The sequence below is a fragment of the Bufo gargarizans genome, chromosome 3 (assembly GCF_014858855.1).
Source record: "Bufo gargarizans isolate SCDJY-AF-19 chromosome 3, ASM1485885v1, whole genome shotgun sequence".
In the NCBI taxonomy this organism is placed as follows: Eukaryota; Metazoa; Chordata; class Amphibia; order Anura; family Bufonidae; genus Bufo; species Bufo gargarizans.
The window spans coordinates 432,529,465-432,556,961 of record NC_058082.1 but is presented as its reverse complement, the minus strand read 5'-3'; the positions used below and the strand labels follow the sequence as shown (position 1 = coordinate 432,556,961).

The window sequence follows — 27,497 nt, the reverse complement described above, 5'->3', positions numbered from 1 at the left end:
GATCAGTCTGGAAGCCGCTCACTTCCATTCCGGTAACAGCGTTCCCCGGCTGAGATCGGGGAGCCTGTTATATTGATTTAATAGACCGAAGCCTCAAGCAGGCTTCAGAGTCTATTAGATTAATATACTACTATAGGCCACTGTATTATTATATTGAAAATTAAGTGTTCTATGTTGGCTATATAGCCATCAATGAACACAATGGGCAATTTAATGCTTGCTAGTTATAGTCACCCAGGGTGACTTAAAAAAAGTAAAAAAAGTTTTTACAAATATAAAAAAATATATAAAATTTCAACTTAACCAATAAAAAAAAATAAAAAAAAAACATCATGGGCATCTCCAAATGCGAACATGCCTATACAATTGAAATGTAACAATATAAATGGCATACGGAAAATGGCGTAATGGGAAAAAAATTAAAACAGCCAATTTGCCATTTTTTGGCACTTCAACTCCCCAATAATTTTTTTATAAAGAGTGATCAAAAAGTTGCACACACTTCAAATTGGTATCACTAAAAATTACAGATCACCCAGCAAAAAATGAGTCCACAGACTCCACACAGCCCCGTACACATAACTACAAAAAAGTTGTAGGTGTCAGAATATGGTGATAACATTTTTTTTTTCCCCCAAAGGTTTTAATTATTTTTTCTCTATTAAAACGCAATAAAAATTATACAAGTTTTGTATTGTTGTAACCGTACTGACCTGGATAATGAACAAAACAGGTCAATTTTACAACATAGTGTATGGTGTAAAAAAGAAATAATTAAATAAAAAGCTTTGTCACAATTGCGTTTTTTTTCCAATTCTACCCCATTTGGAATTTTTTTACTGCTTCCCACTACATGGTATGCAACCGTAAATGGCGCCATTAGAAATTACAGCTTGTCCTGCAAAAAATAAGCCCTCATAAGGCTATGTGAATGGAAAAATAAAAAAGTTAGGACTATGGGAAGGCGTTGAGTGAAAAACGCAAAAATTGATAATCTCAAGGTCCTCTAAGGGTTAAGGTAGGTAATAAATATTAAATTGGTGGGGCTCCAACCACTGAGCTACGATCTCTCCCTCTACATCAGTATATTTGTAGAGTAGCAGAACTGTATGGAGATATATAGATATAGAAACTAAGGGAGATATAGAAATAGCCAAAAAGTCTAAACTAGGGATGTATGTTAAAGGATAGAAAAACCCTTAGGCCCCTTTCACACGAGCGAGTATTCCGCGCGGGTGCGATGCGTGAGTTGAATGCATTGCACCCGCACTGAATCCTGACCCATTCATTTCTATGGGGCTGTTCACATGAGCGGTGATTTTCACGCATCACTTATGCGTTGCGTGAAAATCGCAGCATGCTCTATTTTGTGCGTTTTTCACGCAACGCAGGCCCCATAGAAGTGAATGGGGCTGCGTGAAATTCGCAAGCATCCGCAAGCAAGTGCGGATGCGGTGCGATTTTCACGCATGGGTTCTAGGTGACAGTCTATTCACTGTATTATTTTCCCTTATATCATGGTTATAAGGGAAAATAATAGCATTCTGACTACAGAATACATAGTATAATAGTGCTGGAAGGGTTAAAAAAATAAAAAACTTAACTCACCTTATCCTCTTGTTCGCGTAGTTCGTTCCCGGTCTGTTCTTTGCTAGCTGTGGGCTTGGGCTAAAGGACCTTTGATGATGTCAGATCACATGCTCCATCACCATGGTGATGGACCATGTGATTGGAGCATGTGATCTGACGTCACCACAGGTCATTCAGCCCAAGCCCACAGCTAGCAAAGAACAGACTGGGAACGAACTACGCGAACAAGAGGATAAGGTGAGTTAACTTTTTTATTTTTTTTAACCCTTCCAGCACTATTATACTATGTATTCTGTAGTCAGAATGCTATTATTTTCCTTTATAACCATGTTATAAGGGAAAATAATACAATCTTCAGAACATCAATCCCAAGCCCGAACTTCTGTGAAGAAGTTCGGGTTTGGGTACCAAACATGCGCGATTTTTCTCACGCGAGTGCAAATCGCATGACAATGTTTTGCACTCGCACGGGAAAACTGCGCATTTTCCCGCAAACGCACCCGGCTCTTATCCGGGCAAAAAACATGACGCCCGTGTGAAAGAGGCCTTAGGCCCCTTTCACACGAGCGTGATTTCCGCGCGGGTGCAATGCGTGACGTGAACGCATAGCACCCGCACTGAATCCTGACCAATTAATTTTCATGGGTCTGTGTACATGAGCGTTGTTTTTCACGCATCACTTCTGCGTTGCGTGAAAATCGCAGCATGTTCTATTTTCTGTGTTTTTCAAGCAGCCCTGGCCCCATAGAAGTGAATGGGGCTGCGTGAAAAACGCATTGCATCCGCAAGCAAGTGCGGGTGCGATGCGTTTTTCACTGATGGCTGCTAAGAGATGTTGTTTGTAAACCTTCCGTTTTTTATCACGCGCGTGAAAAACGGATCAAAACGCATTGCACCCGCGCGGATAAAAACTGAACAACTAAACGCAATCGCAGGCAAAACTGACTGAACTTGCTTGCAAAATAGTGCGAGTTTCACTGAACGCACTCTGAACGCATCCGGCCCCAATCTGCAACGCCCGTGTGAAACCAGGGGCATATCGCCTAAACGGATTTTAACCCCTTGTCTGCTGAAACGGGTCCGTTACACCAGCCTTAATATTTATTGGTAGTAATGTGACTAAATCATGAGAATCCTTGTAAAGCCGTCTTCCGAATAGGCTGAAATATTATTATTTATCTTTACAGTCTACACATAGGCCCAGATTTGTTAAACCTATAGATGGCATAAACTTAGACAGTCTAGATTTGTCACAGGGGCTCAGGCTACATGATAAATTTGGTGCTTGGCTATACACATTTGTCAAACTCTATAACAATTATTGTTTGAAACAAATTTTTTTGCCAGAATTGTGACACATTTTTGGTGCAAAATGGTGCATCTTAGGCCACACCCTCTCCTATTTTTTACAATATAGAAAGCACATTCCCCCCCCCCCCCCCAAAGTGGGGGAAAAATGTTGGTGCGTCTTATGAGGAATACTTATTAGTGCTTCCATTATGAAAGCGCTTATTAGTACTGGAGGAGTGGGGAGAGGTTAATGCAGCGCGCCCTGTGTGGGCTTTGTACTCATTACTTCCTGGGCCGCACGCTGTGCTGTGACCTGTGAACAGCATGAGGATATCAGCACACTCTGTGACCACTCTTTGTGTGACGTCTAGTCACAGGACAGTGCAGCAGAAAGAGCAGGAGCTGGATCTCAGGAGCGGCTGTGGTGATGTCCGGAGTAGGAAAGGTAAGTTGATTTCTGATTAAAATGGGGGTCTGATCTGAGGTCTGATTGGGGATCTTAGAAAACATTGGAGATCTGATCTGAGGTCTGATTGGTGGTCTTATAAACATAGGGGGTCTGTTCTGAGGTCTGATAAACATTGGGGGTCTGATTGGGGCTCTGAGTTGAGGTCTGATGAAAAATAATCTATTTCTTATTTTCCTCCTCTAAAACATAGTAGCGTCTTATCGGCAGGTGCATCTTATAGGGTGAAAAATATGGGGTATATATATATATATATATATATATGCACATCAAAAGGATAAGGCAGCACTCCAGGTAAAGTGAAAAAAGGTGGATCTTTATTCCCTCTGCAACGTTTCAACCGTCTCGATGCGGTCTTTCTCAAGCATATCACACAGTGTCATACAAGGGTATATATACCCACAATCCATAGCAGGAAATTTAGAGTGGCAATTAATCAATATAAAACATGATTAATTCATAAAAAGTATACAAAACATAATAAAGTGCTTCGTGCATAATAAAGTGAATCTGACTAATACAATTACATGCTGATTCATATATCATAATACATTCACAGTGTATACAGCTTTGTTATCAATCTCTACTGTGATTAAATTGTTGGTTCACAACTCATCCATGTATTTGAAATCACCTGTGTATCATATAAAGTGCAATCATAACAATAAAAGTTAAAAACAACTCACACCGAAGCACCTGTGCAGGGGCGCCAAGATCCGCGTCCTCACTGTCAAACCGCGCATGCCCAAGAGGTCAACCGCGTCACGGTAAGCGACTCCATTAGGACCGAAGCCAGCAGCCGTCACCAAGGAAACGTGACGTCAGAGGCACGCGACCCGGGAGGCGGCTCCATGACCAGACCAGAGGCGTCGCCGGGAAACACCCATGATGCAGGGGCCGCGTCACCAGGTCAGACACGCCTACAATAGTGGCGTCGCTGCCATAGCGACAACCGGCCCAGCAACATGCTAAGTGTCTCCACAGGATCCAGCGGAAGGCATAGGGCAGGCGCGGGTCCACAAAGGAACGGCGTAGGGAGAGCAAAAGGCCAAATAAGGATCCATAAGAGCATATATAACTGAGGCTTAGTAAATACCTCACTAGGTCAACCTGCATTAAAGTATTAAAGTATTAACAGAACGGAGTGAACGTGGTCCGAGTATATCGGCAACAGGGATTGCCCCTAAATTTTATCTGCCATACTCATATTATTTCACACTGGGACGGGGACCAAAAGAGGCCACGTCGTTCTCACGACCATCGCCCCTGGTCCATATCGGACAAGGGTCCATAGCACATCAATGCCACGGTGCCCAGTTCCAGAAACCGACCCTCATGTTTTAGACCATAAAGAAGACCACCACTCCACAGTAGTATAATTACGGTAGACCCATTAAGTATCTTGTATTTCATATGGCCCAAAAGATCTCCCCCAATGCCATAAATCAACAAGGAGACACAGAAATAGACGCCCACTGTCCACGAACCAACACGGTGGAGTCCCAATAACTGGAGAAAGAGAAAAGAAAGAAGAAAATTAGAAAAAGATAAAACGATCATATAAAATACATGATCAATTTTCATAATAGATGACAAATGACACTAATACATATTCACATACACCAGGGCGCAGCGAGCAAAGGGCCAAAATGGACTAGCACAGAAACCCCCTTACACCACACTCCACCTGAAATCGACATTAAGACCATACGGTCTCAGGGTGTTGAGGCGATGGATCCACCTCAATTCCCTCTGTTTAAGGGCCAGCGTCCTATCACCTCCCCTTCTGGACAAGGTGATATGGTCCACCAACATAAACCTCAAATCTTTTTCTTTGTGTTTGGCCTCCACAAAATGTTTGGGAACCGGCAGATCTTTTCTTTTTTGTCTGATGGAAAACCGGTGATTGTTGAGACGTGCCTTCATGTCACAAGTGGTCTCCCCAACATAGAGGAGACCACAAGGACAGGAAAGCACGTAGATCACAAACGAACTGTTACATGTTAAAAAGTGGCTAATATCATACTGGGTCCCGGTGACGGGGTGCGAAGTTCACGCACCCCGTCACCGGAACCCAGTATGATATTAGCCACTTTTTAACATGTAACAGTTCGATTGTTGAGACGTGCCTTCATGTCACAAGTGGTCTCCCCAACATAGAGGAGACCACAAGGACAGGAAAGCACGTAGATCACAAACGAACTGTTACATGTTAAAAAGTGGCTAATATCATACTGGGTCCCGGTGACGGGGTGAGAAGTTCACGCACCCCGTCACCGGGACCCAGTATGATATTAGCCACTTTTTAACATGTAACAGTTCGTTTGTGATCTACGTGCTTTCCTGTCCTTGTGGTCTCCTCTATGTTGGGGAGACCACTTGTGACATAAAGGCACGTCTCAACAATCACCGGTTTTCCATCAGACAAAAAAGAAAAGATCTGCCGGTTCCCAAACATTTTGTGGAGGCCAAACACAAAGAAAAAGATTTGAGGTTTATGTTGGTGGACCATATCACCTTGTCCAGAAGGGGAGGTGATAGGACGCTGGCCCTTAAACAGAGGGAATTGAGGTGGATCCATCGCCTCAACACCCTCAGACCGTATGGTCTTAATGTCGATTTCAGGTGGAGTGTGGTGTAAGGGGGTTTCTGTGCTAGTCCCTTTTGGCCCTTTGCTCGCTGCGCCCTGGTGTATGTGAATATGTATTAGTGTCATTTGTCATCTATTATGAAAATTGATCATGTATTTTATATGATCGTTTTATCTTTTTCTAATTTTCTTCTTTCTTTTCTCTTTCTCCAGTTATTGGGACTCCACCGTGTTGGTTCGTGGACAGTGGGCGTCTATTTCTGTGTCTCCTTGTTGATTTATGGCGTTGGGGGAGATCTTTTGGGCCATATGAAATACAAGATACTTAATGGGTCTACCGTAATTATACTACTGTGGAGTGGTGGTCTTCTTTATGGTCTAAAACATGAGGGTCGGTTTCTGGAACTGGGCACCGTGGCATTGATGTGCTATGGACCCTTGTCCGATATGGACCAGGGGCGATGGTCGTGAGAACGACGTGGCCTCTTTTGGTCCCCGTCCCAGTGTGAAATAATATGAGTATGGCAGATATAATTTAGGGGCAATCCCTGTTGCCGATATACTCGGACCACGTTCACTCCGTTCTGTTAATACTTTAATGCAGGTTGACCTAGTGAGGTATTTACTAAGCCTCAGTTATATATGCTCTTATGGATCCTTATTTGGCCTTTTGCTCTCCCTACGCCGTTCCTTTGTGGACCCGCGCCTGCCCTATGCCTTCCACTGGATCCTGTGGAGACACTTAGCATGTTGCTGGGCCGGTTGTCGCTATGGCAGCGACGCCACTATTGTAGGCGTGTCTGACCTGGTGATGCGGCCCCTGCATCATGGGTGTTTCCCGGCGACGCCTCTGGTCTGGTCATGGAGCCGCCTCCCGGGTCGCGTGCCTCTGACGTCACGTTTCCTTGGTGACGGCTGCTGGCTTCGGTCCTAATGGAGTCGCTTACCGTGACGCGGTTGACCTCTTGGGCATGCGCGGTTTGACAGTGAGGACGCGGATCTTGGCGCCCCTGCACAGGTGCTTCGGTGTGAGTTGTTTTTAACTTTTATTGTTATGATTGCACTTTATATGATACACAGGTGATTTCAAATACATGGATGAGTTGTGAACCAACAATTTAATCACAGTAGAGATTGATAACAAAGCTGTATACACTGTGAATGTATTATGATATATGAATCAGCATGTAATTGTATTAGTCAGATTCACTTTATTATGCACGAAGCACTTTATTATGTTTTGTATACTTTTTATGAATTAATCATGTTTTATATTGATTAATTGCCACTCTAAATTTCCTGCTATGGATTGTGGGTATATATACCCTTGTATGACACTGTGTGATATGCTTGAGAAAGACCGCATCGAGACGGTTGAAACGTTGCAGAGGGAATAAAGATCCACCTTTTTTCACTTTACCTGGAGTGCTGCCTTATCCTTTTGATGCTTATCTATATATAGCCGCCTGAGCCCACGGCTGTGAGGACGTGCACCGGTTTTTTGTCTTGTGCTGCTGAGACCCGCATTTTGTTTCTATATATATATATATATATATATATATATTTATTACAGAAAAATGAAATTAGATATTCTCAGACTTACTTTTTTTCATGTTTCTCAATATTTTCATACTCTGTAATTTGAAAGAAAGGTAAAAAAAACTAACAAAAATATTCATGTAATCATTACAGATAGAATACCTTATTTTGCTTTTATTTTTTTAAGACAAATTTACTGAATGTTGGGTCATAACCACATTAGTCTAAAGGCCTCATTTATCAAAGATGTCTAAATAAGAACATCTTGTTGCCCAAAGCAACTAATCAGAGCTCATCTTTCATTTCCTAAACCACCCTAAAAAATGAAAGCTGTACTCTGGTTGCTATAGTCAACAAATACAGACTTTTAGACAGTTTTGATACTTGAGGCCATAAGTCTCTGCTTATATTTGAAACTGCGTGAAAAATTTCAAATATGGGCACAATAATAATTAAAGTGGTTCTACAGGTTTAGCAAAATACAGCAGTATCCTTCCAGAAACAGGGCCACACCTGATCATGTGTTGTGGTAGTGCAGCTCAGCTCCTCTGAAATAATTAGGGCTGAGCTGCAATACCACATGCACCCTGTGGAGCGGTAGGGCATTAGAAGAACAGCCATGTTTTTCTAAACCTACATAGCCCTCTTTAAGTTACTCTATATATAACTAATGAATCCAGATATTAACAGACAGGTAGTGAATTTGGTGGAAAGTCTGCTTTAACACTCTGTTAATACAAACCGGATTCCCAAAAAGTTGGGACACTATACAAATCGTGAATAAAAACTGAATGCAATGATGTGGAGGTGCCAACTTCTAATATTTTATTCAGAATAGAACATAAATCACGGAACAAAAGTTTAAACTGAGAAAATGTACCATTTTAAGGGAAAAATATGTTGAATCAGAATTTCATGGAGTCAACAAATCCCCAAAAAGTTGGGACAAGGCCATTTTCACCACTGTGTGGCATCTCCCCTTCTTCTTACAACACTCAACAGACGTCTGGGGACCGAGGAGACCAGTTTCTCAAGTTTAGAAATAGGAATGCTCTCCCATTCTTGTCTAATACAGGCCTCTAACTGTTCAATCGTCTTGGGCCTTCTTTGTTGCACCTTCTTCTTTATGATGCGCCAAATGTTCTCTATAGGTAAAAGAGCTGGACTGCAGACTGGCCATTTCAGTACCCGGATCCTTCTCCTACGCAGCCATGATGTTGTGATTGATGCAGAATGTGGTCTGGCATTATCTTGTTGAAAAATGCAGGGTCTTTGCTGAAAGAGATGACGTCTGGATGGGAGCATATGTTGTTCTAGAACCTGAATATATTTTTCTGCATTGATGGTGCCTTTCCAGACATGCAAGCTGCCCATGCCACACGCACTCATGAAACCCCATACCATCAGAGATGCAGGCTTCTGAACTGAGCGTTGATAACAACTTGGGTTGTCCTTGTCCTCTTTGGTCCGGATGACATGGCGTCCCAGATTTCCAAAAAGAACTTCGAATCATGACTCTTCTCACCACAGAACAGTCTTCCATTTTGCCACACTCCATTTTAAATGATCCCTGGCCCAGTGAAAACGCCTGAGCTTGTGGATCTTGCTTAGAAATGGCTTCTTCTTTGCACTGTAGAGTTTCAGCTGGCAACGGCGGATGGCACGGTGGATTGTGTTCACTGACAATGGTTTCTGGAAGTATTCCTGAGCCCATTCTGTGATTTCCTTTACAGTAGCATTCCTGTTTGTGGTGCAGTGTCGTTTAAGGGCCCGGAGATCACGGGCATCCAGTATGGTTTTACGGCCTTGACTCTTACGCACAGAGATTGTTCCAGATTCTCAGAATCTTCGGATGATGTTATGCACAGTTGATGGTGATAGATGCAAAGTCTTTGCAATTTTTCGCTGGGTAACACCTTTCTGATATTGCTCCACTATCTTTCTGCGCAACATTGTGGGAATTGGTGATCCTCTACCCATCTTGGCTTCTGAGAGACACTGCCACTCTGAGAAGCTCTTTTTATACCCAATCATGTTGCCAATTGACCTAATTAATGTTAATTGGTCTTCCAGCTCTTCGTTATGCTCAAATTTACTTTTTACAGCCTCTTATTGCTACTTGTCCCAACTTTTTGGGGATTTGTTGACACCGTGAAAATTTGAATCAACGTATTTTTCCTTTAAAATGATACATTTACTTGGATTAAACGTTTGATCTGTCATCTACGTTCTATTACAAATAAAATATTGACATTTGCCATCTCCACATCATTGCATTCCGTTTTTATTCACAATTTGTTTAGTGTCCCAACTTTTTGGGAATTCCAGTTTGTAAATAAATCTGCATAATTTGTAAATAATGCACAAATGCTTCCAATAGTGTTACTGGGAGATTTGTAAAAATAGTTTTTTTAATATTTTTGCAATGGCTTTATTGTACTACCTATAGCTATTACTGGTTGGACACCTTATATCTTTTTGTATAAATCAACCATGTATTCCAACACAAAGTACAAAGTCGTAACCATAGTATTGCATCCATTTCTAAATTTAGTAGGCACGCAAAACAAAGGGTGAAACTGAGGGACCATTTAAATTATTAGATCCTGTTCTCCATACAGCAAGCCTGGATGGGTCTGAAGAGTAACATTGGCTTTGTGTGCTTGGCTTTGGGAAGTCCACTGTTTCTGTGGGAAAGTCCTGTGTTTCTGTTGGAAAAAGCATCTGGGTTTGAGAACCACTGTTGGGGTCAAGCAGTGCTGTTTTTAAACCCAGGGGAATCTGTAGACAATTTTGGGGTAGGAACAAACAGGATCCCTGTGATGGACTGGTGAGACAACTTCTGAGGAGACTAGTTGTCCTGCAGGCCTGAGACTTGGTTTAGTGATGCACTCCTGAGATAGGATGGACTATATGGACTTGACATTGAAAGGGGTAGTATTACAGGGACCCTGGGACAGAGACTGCCTTGCCACCTGTGAATGAGCAGAGTGAAGACGATGAGATGTGGTCAGAGTGTCTGGTGATGATAGGATTTCTTGAGATACAAGGAACTGTTACCAGAAGAGGAAGGCCTTAGAAATCTGGGTCAAGATTTGGGAAGTTGTTAACCTCTAAAATGTGGTGTGTGTGTGTGGCAAGCTTGAAGTAAAATTTTGTGCGATCTCTGTGGCACAAACAGAACATTTTTGTTCGTACATTTTATTTGCAGTGTTTAAAACTGTGCCACCTTGTGTGTTGAAACTAATAAGCATTATTGCACCTTTTAAAGATTCAGAAACCAAAAAGCCTGTGTGCTTGTACTTACAACTGTATTTAGTAATGTTTAACCACTGGATGTTTTTCACCTGCTTAAGGGGGAACTTAACAAGTAGGACATCATTCAGTTAACCCTCATTATGTGCTCTTTAACTGTAGACTGTATATTGCAGAATAAAATATTTTTAATGACATTATGAAAATCATTGTTTAGACAGATTCATGATATGCAAATGATTATATGTAGGGGTGGACTGGCAACTTAAAGGGGCCCTGGAGAAACCTAAAAGTGTCCCATCCAAATTTACAGAAAGTAAGGCAACACAAGTAGACAGGGCAAATGCAAGTAGGTTGGGTTAGCCATACTATCTGCAGTGCAGACCACAGATCTCTTCCAGCCCGAGGCCTGAGATATCTGCATCCCTGTGCCGTCTGTATAGGCTTCATGCCTAGTGTTCTGTTTCCTATGAGGATGAACACTGGGGCAGGAAGTCATGGGCTCCTATGCCTGCTGCAGTATTTACCTGTAACTGTATCACCGTCTTTGATGATAGTGATAAAGTTGAATTGAGGAGGGCACTTGTTGAACTCAGTTGGGTACATAAGTACCTGGTGTTCCCATCATTAATTAATGCTGAGATCATCAGATCATTATGTACTCGGCTGCTTCAGAAAAGGCTCAGGTGGCCCCCTGGGAAATGGCCCACCGGGAAATTTTCCTTTAAGGTCTATGGCCAGTCCGTCCCTGATCCCTGACCCCTCATTTGTTGATTTTATGTGTGCTTGTAGAAGAACTATTTGCAGGTTTAGTACTATTACCTCATTTCAGTGGGTTATTACACTTAATGGTTAATTACCATATAAATGTGAAAATGCATGTTCTTGAAATGTAAGGATTTTGTAGATGAGAGCCCTTTGGACACTCCTTTCTGCTGCTTCCAAGCATTCATTACCTTTTTTCTGGTGATCTCTTGTTCAGGTGCTGAAGGTGGCACACAGCCACTGATTTCTCTTTCGGTGAGATGCAAGGGCCCAGGGATTTCAGGAACAATGCTTTCTGCATCTGAAAGAGAAGAGCCTATGTGTAATGTAATGTAAATTTGTTTCATTCACCTAATGGAGCTTGCAGAAATCCATGTGCTTGCTGCCCCATTCCAATGAATGAAACTGATTAAAGGGGTTACACGATCCTTTACAAGAGATGGCCTATCTTCAGGATGGGCCATCGTTTTCTGATCTACCCCACGTTATCACGCTGTCAGCGCTGAAAGCTGTATTGATTGAAATACATAGTTAGGACTGCTGTGTGCACACACAGGAGTCCTCTCTAGTATATTAGCACAGCAGTCCGGACTGTGTATTTCTGCTCAGCTTTGGTTGCTGACAGTGGGGAACAAGTTGTAGTAGATTGTGCTGAAAGATTAAAGGGGTTAGCCACTGTTTGGCTTCTGTAGATCAGTGTGTTTGTAAGATGACTTTATGGCACTTACTAATATAATCTTTGTTGATATTTTGCACCGATTCCTATATTTCCGAGAGTATTCTCCCTTTTTGGCCAAGTCTTTTGTGTTGTCCTGTCCATAAAGTGGCTGCTGATGGAGGGTCATGTGACCAGACATATCTCTCAGTCTCCTTTGTTAAAATGCAATAAACCTGCATTAAACTCTCAATGTTACAAGTGCAGATGGCAGATGTGGTGTATTTCTGTGGAGAAGGCTGAGTGATGTGTCTGGAGTTATTTTTGCCTGGTCACATGACCCTCCATCAGTGGTCATCTTATGGACAGGTGTCCGGTGTGGACAGAACAGAATATTTGCCCAATAAGGGACATAAAGCAAACGGCAAGGAAAATCAACATTTCAACATATTAGTAATTGTCTTATAGACAACTTACATACACATTGGAAAAAGCAGCTTAGAAAGTGGGAAACCCCTTTAACTTTTAATATTTGCTGTCATTCTAGTAGTTTTAATTCCAGTTTATAGAAACTTTTTAGAGAAGTTGCTTAAGCGGTATAGAAGAATCTAAAATGCTGCATGTCTGGTACATCTGTCAGTTTAGTCATATCAGATATTTGAATATTTATTTTTGCCCGGCTTGGTGTTCCTGCAAGCAGTTAATCCCAAGCATCTACTGCTAGGAATGCCTGCAAATACCTATATATATATATATATATATATATATATATATCTATCCATAACAAAGGTCAGGCAGCACTCCTTAATATGCAGCTGAAGCTGTAGCGGTGCCCGCAGTGATCCCTCGATCCAGGACCAGTAATGTAACACAGAAAAATCTGCGGCACTCCTTAAAGTAGAAAAATGTGCAATTTATTCACACATGTCAGCAAAGACAACGTTTCGGTTCTCTCACAGAACCTTTTTCAACTCATATATATATAGACGTGTTTCGTTTTACTTTTGAAAAAAACAAGGCATTACAGAAGGCCCGTGGAAATCAGTAGCCGACCATCGTTTTTCACTTTATTCCTGTAGTTCTGCCTATTTAAACTCTGAGCTTATAGCTTTGGCCATAAGAAAGGATTACCAATCAGAAGACCCTGCACTGTTACCGACTCATGCTCTGATCTCTCTTAAAAATAGAAGTTTTTAAAAAATGCTCTTCTATATTATCCTTAAGAACAATTACCCCAATATACTTAAATTCTTCAAATTCAATACAATCAATACATTCTCATGTCTAATATTTAAAAAGTTTTTCCAACACCCGCCCAGTGCCCCGAAATGTGTTAAACTATTGAAAGAACAAACACAGTCATGGAACAGATCTCAACCAGAGGACAATAACACTTTTACACTCCTTATCTATGAATCTGTTCTACATCACTTGTCTCATTTACCACACTGTTCCTATGTAATATCTGTAGAAATATGTGATTCTCCAGATATTGTCTTTTCCCATGCCTAATAAAGACTTTTATCATCTATTTAGTTAGCCATTAAACGGTATCAACGATTCAGAATTGTTATCAACTCATACACAATTTATCCTCTGTTTCCAATGCTGTCACTCTGGTCCTCACCTCCAGTCTGTGTTAGCCGGAGGTGAGGACCAGGGGCGTCACTCTTGCAGGAAGGAGCCCTGGCACGCCTCCTGCTAGTGCCCAAGCCCACCCTTATGCTGGGAGCAGGGAAAAGGGGGGCAGAGTTTTGGCTTGAATGTGATGTAGCAGGGGTGGGTGGACACATTGTGGCAGGAGGCGTGCCTGGGCTCCTTCCTGCACGAATGACGCCCCTCTGGGCACCTTACTGGATCATTTGCATACCAAATAAACTGGATTTTCAGAGGATAAAAAACATCTATTGCTGGAACAAAGGCACATCTGGAAATAAGGTACTAAGTGCTATTAGGCTATGGCTTTACTTCAATAGCAATTATCCTGGTGACAAATTTCCTTTAATAAATAATGTTGTCCCTCTTTCATATTTATACTCACAGCAAGCTTCATCTGCAATAATATAGGACTCCTCAGTTCTTTCTGGTAGGGGAGGCGGAGAAGGTGATCTATTCTGGATTTTTTCTAAGACATAGAAAGTATTTTATGTTTTGATATACAAAACTGTGAAAAGCAATAGAAATTTTATACTGTGGTATAAATGTTTGTGGGAATGGGCAGGGAAATTATAATTAAATCCCAGGAACTTCTGGAGAAACCAAAGGCTTTCTAATGCTTTGTCTACACTAGAGTTTGTGACACAAGCTACCGTGTGCCTCATTTTACCAGCAGGCGGTGTGTTGGCCTGTCCGCTGCTGTGGTCTCACCATGATGATGGGATGATACAACTTTCTTACCGCAAACAGATATACAGACTGCAACACTATCCTTGGCTTCCCAAATACCAGAATCCCAAATGGCTAGTGACAGTTCGGAATGGCCAAATGTACCTCAAATGGAGAGTCACATCAAAAGTTTAAACAGGGTTTTATTCACTTTGTATCCACTGGCTAATCTTTACCCAACTGTATATATTTTTTTCTACTAGGCCAAAGTTGAAAATAGTACCTGGCACTGCTTCTGTATCTTATCTCAGGAGGTTCCAAGCAAGCCAAACCAGTACCGTGAAGTCACATGACCACACTGCTGACTTTCTACTAGCTACATTGAGGAGGCACCATGTCCACAATGGTAAGCAAACAAAACAGCCAGTACCATGCAGTGAAAAAAATAGAGTGACATAACATCATATTTCTGTGTCATCTATTGGTTTTAGACCACAATGATATTTAGTCTGTAGTCACATAACATTCAGTGTATGCCACTGGATGTGCAGTGACCAAGTGGATCACAGCAAAGTGTCAATTTAATGCTAAAGAGTTAACCTTATGCTAAAGATTTAAATGTTGTGATTTAATGTTAAAGTCCTATATTCTATGCACTATGTGTCCTTAGTAGTTATGTATGGGCAGTTTATTGTTAACACTGGCAATCCTATTATACTTGGCTAGAGATAGACTGGACCTGCCCCACCTGGCTTGTAGAGTGGAGGGAGTGATTAGCCAGCAGAGCTAGAGGCAAGATGTGCTTGTGTGAGCTCCTTAAAAGTAGACACTGAGAGAAGCCTGGTCCAGGAATTCTTCATCCCTGAGGCTGAAAGCTGCCAGAGATCAGTTTAAGGCCTCTTTCACATGGGCGTCAGTTTTTTTGCCCGGATAAGAGCCGGGTGCGTTGCGGGAAAATGCGCGATTTTCCCGCGCGAGTGCAAAACATTGTCATGCGTTGCACTCGCGTGAGAAAAATCGCGCATGTTTGGTACCCAAACCCGAACTTCTTCATAGAAGTTCGGGCTTGGGATTGATGTTCTGAAGATTGTATTATTTTCCCTTATAACAAGGTTATAAGGGAAAATAATAGCATTCTGAATACAGAATGCATAGTAAAACAGCGCTAGAGGGGTTAAAAAAAATAAAATAAAATTTTTTACTCACCTTAGTCCACTTGATCGCGAAGCCCGGCATCTCCTTGTGTCTCCTCTGCGCTGAACAGGACCTGGGGTGAGCTGCTCCATTAAATTCTGGTTAAGGACCTTCGATGACGTCACTCCGGTCATCACATGGTACGTCACATGATCTTTTACCATGGTGATTCACCATGGTAAAAGACCATGTGATGACCGGAGTGACGTCATCGAAGGTCCTTAACCGGTATTTAATGGAGCAGCTCACCCCAGGTCCTGTTCAGCGCAGAGGAGACACAAGGAGATGCCGGGCTTCGCGATCAAGTGGACTAAGGTGAGTTACATTTTTATTTATTTTTTTTAACCCCTCTAGCGCTGTTTTAATATGCATTCTGTATTCAGAATGCTATTATTTTCCCTTATAACCATGTTCATTTAGGCCCCTTTCACACGGGCGAGTTTTCCGTGCGGGTGCGATCTGTGCAGCGAACGTATGGCACCTTCACTAAATCCTGACCCATTCATTTCTATGGGGCTGTGCAAATGAGCTTTGTTTTTAACGCATCACTTGTGCGTTCAGTGGAAATCGCAGCATGCTCTATATTGTCCGATTTTGACGTGACGCAGGCCCCATAGAAGTGAATGGGGTGCGTGAAAATCGGATGGCATCCGCAAGCAAGTACGGATGCGGTGCGATTTGCACGCACGGTTGCTAGGAGACGATCGGGATGGAGACCCGATCATTATTATTTTCCCTTATAACATGGTTATAAGGGAAAATAATAGCATTCTGAATACAGAATGCATAGTAAAACAGCGCTAGAGGGGTTAAAAAAAAAAAATAAAAAATTTAACTCACCTTAGTCCACTTAATCGCGAAGCCCGGCATCTCCTTGTGTCTCCTCTGCTGATGAACAGGACCTGGGGTGAGCTGCTGCATTAAATAGAGGTTAAGGACCTGTGATGACGTCACTCCGGTCATCACATGGTCTTTTACCATGGTGAATCACCATGGTAAAAGATCATGTGACGTACCATGTGATGACCGGAGTGACGTCATCACAGGTCCTTAACCTCTATTTAATGCAGCAGCTCACCCCAGGTCCTGTTCATCAGCAGAGGAGACACAAGGAGATGCCGGGCTTCGCGATCAAGTGGACTAAGGTGAGTTAAATTTTTATTTATTTTTTTAACCCCTCTAGCGCTGTTTACTATGCATTCTGTATTCAGAATGCTATTATTTTCCTTTATAACCATGATATAAGGGAAAATAACACAATCTTCAGAACATCAATCCCAAGCCCGAACTTCTATGAAGAAGTTCGGGTTTGGGTACCAAACATGCGCGATTTTTCTCACGCGAGTGCAACGCATGACAATGTTTTGCACTCGCGCGGGAAAATCGCGCATTTTCCCGCAACGCACCCGGCTCTTATCCGGGCAAAAAAACTGACGCCCGTGTGAAAGAGGCCTTAGAGAAAGAGAGAGGACAGTTTTCTGATGGTTGAGAACTTTTTCAAAGTCTGTGCCTGGAAAGACAGTAATGTACCGCATGTTTATGCCAATAAGACTTTACTGCTTGTGGATAGGGTATATTGCTTTGTTGCCCAACACATTTTGAGATAGACTGGCCATCCACCGGCCATACTACCATCATTAGTGCTGCCTATAAATAGCTATTTGGAAAAGCCTACTCTGTAATGTACCTGGGTACTGTGGCTGTTTCTGCTATATGTACTACAACTCCCAACCATCTATTTAGTAAAAAGAGACTATATATTGCAACCAAATGGACCTGGTCATTGACTCCACTATTCATCCGCTAGCCCCTACTGTACATTTGCCCTCGTGCCTTGCACCTATCTTTCTAACATTAAGGGTACCCCACCTAACATAAGGCAGGAGCCCCCTAAAAGGTCCAGGGTGTGCCTTGAGGGAAGAAAGGGTGCGCCTACTATTCACTGCTTGGCCCTAGGCCCAAGGAGCGTTGGAGTGAAGACAGTCACCGTGAACCAACACCATCATTGTGCAACTACCACTCCCCGCTTCCGAGCACTGACCCTGTGGCACTCCGCATATGGTTAGGAGATATTCAAACCACGCTAGACATTTTTCATTTTATTTTTATAGGTTCCTAGGAGTTTTTATACAACCTGATTCCTTGACTTTATTCCGTTTAAATAGTTTTTCAACCATAGTGTTTTATAGAATCGGCTTTCCACCATGTTTGTGGGGGCCAAACTGCTGGGACCATCACCATTCCTGAGAACAGGTTAAGTTTTAGCTTGGACAAAGCTAAAAACAAAAACATACAATTGCAAGAAAAAGTATGTGAACCCTTTGGAATGATATGGATTTCTGCACAAATTGGTCATAAAATGTGATCTGACCTTCATCTAAGTCACAACAATAGACAATCAGTCTGCTTAAACTAATAACACACAAATAATTACATGTTACCATGTTTTCATTGAACACACCATGTAAACATTCACAGTGCAGGTGGAAAAAGTATGTAAACCCCTAGACAAATGACATCTCCAAGAGCTAATTGGAGTGAGGTGTCAGCCAACTGGAGTCCAATCAATGGGATGAGATTGGAGGTGTTGGTTACAGTTGCCCTGCCCTATAAAAACACACCAGTTCTGGGTTTGCTTTTCACAAGAAGCATTGCCTGATGTGAATGATGCCTTGCTCAAAAGAGCTCTCAGAAGACCTACTATTAAGAATTGTTGACTTGCATAAAGCTGGAAGAGTTATAAAAGTATCTCCAAAAGCCTTGCTGTTCACCAGTCCACGGTAAGACAAATTGTCTATAAATGGAGAAAGTTCAGCACTAGTGCTATTCTCCCTAGGAGTGGCAGTTCTGTAGAAAGCAAAAGCACAGCGCAGACTGCTCAATGAGGTGAAGAAGAATCCTAGAGTGTCAGCTAAAGACTTACAAATGTCTCTGGCATATGCTAACATCCCTGTTAGCGAATCTACGATATGTAAAACACTAAACAAGAATGGATTTCATGGGAGGATACCACAGAGGAAACCACTGCTGTCCAAAAAAAACCATTGCTGCACGTTTACAGTTTGCACAAGAGCACCTAGATGTTCCACAGCAGTACTGGCAAAATATTCTGTGGACAGATGAAACCAAAGTTGAGTTGTTTGGAAGAAACACACAACACTATGTGTGGAGAAAAAGAGGCCCAGCACACCAACATCAAAACCTCATCCCAACTGTGAAGTATGGTGGTGGGCGCATCATGGTTTGGGGCTGCTTTGCTGCGTCAGGGCCTGGACGGATTGCTATCATCGAAGAAAAAAAGATGGGTGTTGCAACAGGACAACGACCCAAATCATAGAACAACAGAATGGCTTAAACAGAAGAAAATACGCCTTCTGGAGTGGCCCAGTCAGAGTCCTGACCTCAACCCGATTGAGATGCTGTGGCATGACCTCAAGAAAGCGATTCACACCAGACATCCCAAGAATATTGCTGAACTGAAACAGTTCTGTAAAGAGGAATGGTCAAGAATTACTCCTGACCGTTGTGCATGTCTGATCTGCAACTACAGGAAATGTTTGGTTGAAGTTATTGCTGCCAAAGGAGGTTCAACCAGTTATTAAATCCAAGGGTTCACATACTTTTTCCACCTGCACTGTGAATGTTTACATGGTGTGTTCAATAAAAACATGGTAACATTTAATTCTGTGTGTGTTATTAGTTTAAGCAGACTGATTGTCTATTGTGACTTAGATGAAGATCAGATCACATTTTATGACCAATTTGTGCAGAAATCCATATCATTCCAAAGGGTTCACATACTTTTTCTTGCAACTGTATTTTGGTGTCCTCAATCTGGCAACTCTTGCATTAAGGCATTGTTTGTTTTGATCTTGCAGTATGCACCTTATATAAAATATTTGTTGTAGTCCATCTATTATTATTTATATTACGTATATTAGACTGCTGAATGGGTACAACTTGGTATCTAGTGGGCGATATACTGCGCATATTTTTGGTGTAATTTGTGTTGTTACTTTATTTGGTTATTTTCTATGCTTTACCCTTTAAGAATTCTTATTATTTATTGTTACATGTAATTATTATATTTTTTTATGTAATATTAATTACATGTATAAATGGCCTACCTCCACATTCTCTCTCTTTTGAAATGATTTAGACATTGACTTAGGGCTAATGCACACGAACGTGTCGGTTACGTTTTTTTGCAGGCCGTATACAGAACCATTCATTTCAATGGGTCTGCAAAATAAATCTGAATTTACTCAGTGTGCATTCTGTTTCCGTATGTCAGTTCCGCAAAAAACAGAACATGTCCTATTATTGTCCGCCTTACGGATAAAGATAGTACTGTTCTATTAGGGGCCAGCTGTTCTGTTCCACAAAATACAGAATGCACACGGACGTCATCCGTGTTTTTTGCGGATCCGGTTTTGTGGACCGCAATATACATTTGGTTGTGTGCATGAGCCCTTAGACTGTCGAAAAATGTTAAAAAATTTAGTTATTTCTAGCTTTTTAAATAAAAAACTTACCCAACTTTGATCCCCTCACTTTTACACTCTGAAAAGATAAGGAATTAAAATAATAACAGACATTAAAAAGATTATAGGGAAAAATAATTGTTTGATATATTATATTATTATTAGAGTTAGAGAAAAAATCATGAATGATAATTATACAGGGTGGCCCACGAGAAAGTAGCCCACCTCCAATATCTCCATATTAGGCTACTTTCACACTTGCGTTCAGAGCGGATCCGTCTGGTGTCTGCACAGACGGATCCGCTCCTATAATGCAGACGATGGGATCCGTTCAGAAAGTTGCTCAGACGGATCCGTCCAGACTTTACATTGAAAGTCAATGGGGGACGGATCCGTTTGAAATTGACCCATATTGTGTCAACTTCAAACGGATCCGTCCCTATTGGGTGCCATACTGATGCATTCTGAGCGGATCCGCATCCACTCAGAATGCATTAGGGCAGTACGGATGCGTTCGGGGCCGCTTGTGAGAGCCTTCAAACGGAACTCACAAGCAGAGCTCCGAATGCTAGTGTGAAAGTAGCCTTAAACTGCCTAACAGTAAATCTGTTAGTACAGGGCTCTGAAAAAATTAAAGCCGAGCTCTGATCGGTTGCTATGAACAACTAAGACAGATTTATTATCAGGCAATTTGATTTGGTGATATTGGAGGTGGGCTACTTTCTCTTGGGCCACCCTATATTAATAATTCTGTTCATTTTACAACAATGCCAGTATTGTGTTTGCTTGCACATGTATACCCATACTGCAGTCTTTATGGACTTATGGAAAACGTGCCTGTGTGAAAGAAAAGAGTGGAAAATGAAAAGGAGTAATAAGGGAACAAGTGCCTTTTCTTACTCTTTCTTAGGCTACATGCACATGACCGTATGTGTTTTGCGGTCCGCAAATTACGTATACACAACAAAAAAATGGATGACATCCGTATGCCATCCGTTTTTATTTTGCGGATCCATTGTAACAATGCCTAAAACGGACAAGAATAGGACATGTTGTATTTTTTTTGCGGGGCTACAGAACCGACATACTGATGTGGACAGCACACGGTGTGCTGTACGCATTTTTTGAGGACCCATTGAAATGAATGGGTCCACATCCTATCCGCAAAAAAATACGGAACGGACACGGAAACAAACGTTCGTGTGCATGCAGCCTTATGCTCAGAAAAGGGGACTTCCCACTACCTCATAGCTGGGTTCTATAGATGTGTATGGCACTTCTACTGTACCTCCATATGTTTTGTGGCATTCAGTTAAATGCTATAGAATATATGTAGATATTTCCCTTAGAAGCATTACAGCATCACATGGAGGTTTTTGTACATTGGTACTGTAGAGCTATTGGGCTTATCCAGGGGTGGATTGGCCATAGACCTTACAGGAAAATTTCCTGGTGGGTTTTTAGGGATGTATTATGTGCTTCTGGCAGTATTTTGTGATGGGCTGGCATATCTACTGTGTAGGGGGCACATATCTTGGCATATCTACTGTGAGGGGGCACATATCTTGGCATATCTACTGTGAGGGGGCACATATTTTGGGATATCTACTGTGAAGGGGGCACATATCTTGGCATATCTACTGTGAGGGGGGCACAAATCTTGACATATCTACTATGAAGGGGGCATATAGCTATGAGTAGACCTGAGGGACTGAAACACTAAGTAGAAAATAAAAGTAGGCACATAAGGACTTATTAACATATATCCGCTCTGTAGCATGCTCTGTGTAAGGTATTTAATCTGTCATACATGCAACTACAAAACAGAGCCACTTTTAGTATCTTTTCCAGCTCCACTTTAAGTTCCCAGTCCGCCCCTGGGCTTCTCCATGCACTCCATGCACCAGGCTCTTTACATACGGTATGTCTCTACAGGGTGCATGAGACCCTAGGCTTACTTCAGGGCATACGTTTCCATACAGTTGGCAGTATATGTGCTGTTTCTTTCGAATTTAATTAATGCACTGTATTATTATATCTCCTTTTACTATGTTGTTTCTACGCATTGTTTCTCTGCTGCCATCTGCTGGCCGGAATTTGTATGCTGCACGCCTTGTTCCTTATCTATAAAGTTTTTCTCTGCTGGGCGTGGTTTTAGCAGCCTTGGTTCTTGTCACTTCCTGTAGCCATTTTAAGTGCTGCACTCCTTGTGACTAGAGACTGACACCTTGGCTTGTGAAGGCATCAGTTTTTGACCAGCAGTTGCCTCAGCAGTTAGCCTCAGGAAAGACACCCACATCACAGCATTCCTGTACTGCATCACTGTATGTCGCTGCTCTGGATCAAATAAACCCAGGTTTGATTGCATCCTCATGTCTACGTCTGGGTCCATCTAACCTGAGCATCTGCCGGTCCGGTCTGCTCCACTGCTTGGATACGAAGGTAGGACAGTCACAAGGTCATTATCAGTTACACCTTCATTCGCCTTCATGTGGGGACAGAACAGTCAAAAACTGCCTTAAAGCCTTATACCCCAGTAAATACCCGTCTCAAAGTCTAATGCCCGGCTACAGGTTCCCTCAGAGCCCAGTGCCACACTCAGGAACCTCCCCTGCAACAGGCCCACTCGCAGCAAATCTGCCCGGCAACAGTGCACGTCCCACAAGCCCAAGGGGAAGCACGGTGTGTCCGCAGTAGATATACTCTTGCCTGGAAGTCCTCCACTACTCGCCAAGCCACTTTCTACATCCTATATTAACCCTTGCTTGCAGGATATAAGAACTGTTCACGCACGCGGGGCCTCCCTCAAACCAAAACCCCGCAATTCACTCAAAACACTTTAGGAACCTTATCGGGGTGCCTTATCTGAGTTGCACAGCAATTTTCAGCCCCCAATTCTAAAGTTCATTTTCTTAAAGAGACAGCGCACCTTAAATCAAAATGGCCGAAAATGACCTCGTACAGTTCCCCAGTGATAAAACAAAGCAAATGCAACCTGATACTGATCATTATGAAGAGCTGGAGGTAGAACCCACACTTCCAGCAGACCAAGTCGCGCGACCAAGGCGCTCTCTCAAACCAACTATAAAGATCACAGAAAACTATCACACCAGGAAAGATGAGCTGTGCGACAACCTGGAAGAGCTATGGGAACGAGTTTCCTCCCTCATATTAGGACTTAAGTCCTCCTCAGGTGATGCCACCAGTTTACAAGTTGCCGTCGGGCGGCTGAACGCAGCCCACGAAAGATACAAGAGACTGTCCACAAGGTATATAACCTTTCTAAAAGACTCTAATATTGAAGAAGCCCTGTCAGAATTGTGCAAGGCAGAATCAATAGACAGACAAAGAGACGCCATGGTGATGGATGCTAAAGATAAAGTGGAACTCCGCATCTCTCATTTGCAAGAAACTAGATCACACAGATCGCATTCATCCAAACATTCCTCGCGGTCCTACAGATCATCATGCTCTAGAAGCTCCGCCCTGAGCGACAGATTACTAGAGGCTCGCATAAATGCAGAGCTATCCAAAGTGAGGCGTTCCTTCACCGAAAAAGAAGTCCTTGCAAGAACAGAAGCACAGACGGCGGTGGCCAAGAGGGCAGAAGCGGAGGCAGAAGCCAAGAGGGCAGAAGCGGAGGCAGAAGCCAAGAGGGCAGAAGCAGAGGCAGAAGCCAAGAGGGCAGAGGCAGAAGCCAAGAGGGCAGAAGCGGAGGCAGAAGCCAAGAGGGCAGAAGCAGAAGCAGAGGCTCGAATAAAGATCCTTGAATCAGAGAGGGAAGAGGAAATTGCATTAGCAAAAGTAAGACTACTTGAGCAAGCATTGAGCCAAGGCTTTGATTCAGTCTGCTTACCACCAGAGGAGAGAGACGATCCAGTTGATCGCACCAGCGACTATGTACTGAAACAGTTATCTGCACCACCCCCAGTGGGCAGTACTGTCCAAGCAAACAACACTGAAACCTCCAAGTCAGCTCTACCTGCAGTCCCAGCGATACCCACAGCACCCGAGCAACCCAATAACAGTTGCCCAGGCGCGCCCTCTCAAGGGCAGTTATTACAGCAAGATGGCTACCAGGTGTTCCCTGGCCTACCTCCACAGCTCAAGCGGCAGTCATCAGAATCTACAGAGGCTAGACCACAGCTCAACCCTGCAGCAACATCATTCTACCCGGAAGCATCTCACCCTTTCACGCCACACAGCCTATACGCCCCAGGGGCATCACAAGTTGTCATGGCAACAAGCAGTGAGAGATCAGATATGTCTGAGTTTGCCAGGTTTATGGTGAGCAGAGAGCTAATTAACACCAGTCTCTCAAAATTTGATGACCGTGCGGAGAGCTACAGAGCCTGGAAGGCAACCTTCAAAGCTGCCATCGCCAACCTCAACCTAACTGCAGAGCAGGAGCTCGACCTCTTGATCAACTGGCTGGGCCCAGGCTCCACAAATCGCATCAAGAGCCTTAGAACTGTCTATGTGGGACAAGCAGAAGCAGGTCTCGCTGCAGCCTGGCAAAGACTCGAACGCACCTTTGGCAGTGCAGAAGCAATAGAGAAGGCACTATTCAGGAGACTGCAGAACGTTCCCAAGATCAGTCTTAAGGATGTCCACAAGCTTCAGGATTTAAGTGATTTGCTCATGGAACTGGAGCTCGCCAAAAGAGATCCTCGTCTGTCCGGGCTGTGCTACCTGGATACTGCCCATGGGGTGAACCCAATTGTCGTGAAGCTACCATACAGCCTGCAAGAGAAGTGGGCGGCATCAGTCTCAAGGTACAAAAGAGTGCATGACGTCACCTTTCCCCCATTTATTCATTTCTGTAGGTTCATCGATGAACAGTCCCAGATGAGGAATGACCCCAGCCTCGACTTCCTGGAGTTTAATACTACAGCTTCAGTGATGCCATCATCAAGGTATGAAAGTATTGTGCATAAACACAGAGACTTTAAGAGCAGCGTGAATGTTAGAAAGACTAACCTACCATCATCTGCAGTACCCACTGGTAAACAGTACACTACCTCATCAGGAGACAAGGCCTTCAATCGTGAATGTCCCATTCATAAAAAACCACACTCACTGAACAAATGCAGAGGATTTAGATCCAAAACCATACAGGAGCGCAAGAAAGTCCTCACCGAGCTTGGGGTATGTTTCAGGTGCTGCGCTTCATTGGAGCACATGGCTAAGGACTGTAAATCCATTATCAAGTGTGAGGAGTGTCATAGTGAAAGACACGCCTCAGCTATGCACCCAACTCCACTCACAAGGGATTCACCGGCTGCTGTCACCACCAGTCCCGCTCCAAGTCATGGCGGGGAGCCCCAAAATAATGCCAACACAGCCACTGCTGTTTCCTGCTCATGCTTGGATGTATGTGGGGAGGGCCAGAGTGAGAAATGTTGTGCCTGCATATGCCTAATCAAGGTCTACCCGGAGGGGCTACCAGAAAAGGCAGTAAAAATGTATGCCATCATTGACGACCAAAGTAACCGCTCCCTAGCAGGACCTAAATTCTTTGAAGCCTTTGGAATAAAGGGACCGTCAGAACCCTACATCTTAAACACCTGCTCGGGTCGCATAGAGACTAGCGGCAGGAGGGCACAAGGATTCATTGCTTGTTCCGTCAGTGGGAATACAGAAATACCTCTACCGACGCTGATCGAATGTGATCAAATACCCAACCATAGGGATGAAATTCCTACCCCGGAAGCTTCATTTCACCATCCACACCTAAGGCACCTAGCCAACATTATCCCACCTATGGACAACAACGCCGAGATTCTACTCCTGCTTGGCAGAGACAATCTAAGGGTACACAAGGTGCGTCAACAGTGTAATGGTCCCGACTATGCACCATACGCCCAGAGACTGGACTTGGGATGGGTAGTCATAGGAAATGTATGCTTGGATCAACCTAGAATCCACTCTTTCAAAACGTACGTGCGTGGAGATGGACGCACAACTTGCATTAAGCCTTGTCCTCATCACTACGAGGTGAAAGAGAAGCCTCCAGACCTCATACAACCACCTGACGACATTCCTCCCTTCTTTGCCGACAACTTGGGAAGATTAGTCTTTCACACAAGCAAGGACGATGATAAAGTAGCTTTGTCAGTAGAAGACAGAGAATTTATCAAGATAATGGACAAGGAGTTCCTTAAAGACGAAACTAATCACTGGGTTTCTCCATTACCCTTCCGAGCTACCAGGGTGAGACTCCCGAACAATAGGGAACAAGCTCTGTCTAGATTTAACTCTCTTCAGCGTACCATGAACAGTAAGCCTGAGATGAGAGAACACATCGTTGCCTTTATCGACAAAATATTCCACAACAACCATGCAGAACCAGCTCCATCCTTAGGGAAGAACGACGAGTGCTGGTACTTACCTTCATTTGGAGTTTATCACCCACGGAAACCTAATCAAATTAGGGTTGTTTTCGACTCAAGCGCCAAACATCAAGGTGTATCTCTTAATGACGTCCTTCTCACAGGTCCTAATCTGACGAATAACCTAGTTGGAGTGCTGATGAGGTTCAGAAAAGAGCTCGTTGCCATCACCGCCGACATTGAACAGATGTTCCACTGTTTCGTAGTCAGAGAGGACCACCGGAATTTCCTCAGGTTTCTGTGGTACAAGAATAATGATACCAACGCAGAGATGGCAGAGTATCGAATGAGGGTACACGTATTTGGAAACAGCCCTTCACCTGCCGTGGCAACTTACGGCCTTCGGCGCACCGCAATAGAGGGAGAATCAGAGTACGGTAAAGACGTCAGAGGACCAGTAAAACAATTGAGGTCTGACCAGGGAAGCAACTTCATCGGAGCCTGTAGAGAACTTAACATCGACACCAAGTCCATTCAAGATCAGTTGGCGGAAAAAGGTTGCACCTGGATTTTCAACCCTCCTCACAGTTCCCACATGGGGGGCTCCTGGGAGAGAATGATCGGCATCTCACGCAACATCTTAAATTCTATGTTGATGGATGTAAACTCATCTAGACTCACACATGAGACTCTAGTTACTCTTCTCGCTGAAGTTTCAGCCATTATCAATTCAAGACCCCTTGTGCCAGTGTCTATGGATCCTGAGACACCAGCCATACTGACTCCGGCTATTCTACTTACCCAAAAAACTGAGAGTACGCTTATTCCTAGTGGAGAATTCACTCATGCGAACATCTATCAAAAACACTGGAAACGTGTACAATATCTAGCAGATTACTTCTGGAACAGGTGGCGAAAGGAGAACCTCAGTGTTCTTCAAGGAAGAAGAAAATGGCAACACCACAAACCAAACTTGAAGAAAGGAGACCTTGTATTGATGAAAGAGCAACAA

At 43.1% G+C, this 27,497-nt stretch overlaps 1 protein-coding gene across 3 annotated transcripts in view; it reads right to left on the bottom strand.

The window, feature by feature from the left end:
* Positions 1-27,497, bottom strand: part of PTPN22 (protein tyrosine phosphatase non-receptor type 22) — a 181,579-nt gene that overhangs the window by 6,231 nt on the left and 147,851 nt on the right. For all 3 annotated transcript variants that reach the window (XM_044283477.1, XM_044283479.1, XM_044283478.1), the window contains exons 16-19: positions 20,205-20,232; positions 14,192-14,275; positions 11,687-11,796; positions 7,540-7,570 (exon numbers count right to left, since the gene is read on the bottom strand). In XM_044283477.1, the coding sequence (XP_044139412.1) occupies positions 7,540-7,570; positions 11,687-11,796; positions 14,192-14,275; positions 20,205-20,232 (253 nt within the window). The remainder of the gene's footprint in view (positions 1-7,539; positions 7,571-11,686; positions 11,797-14,191; positions 14,276-20,204; positions 20,233-27,497) is intronic.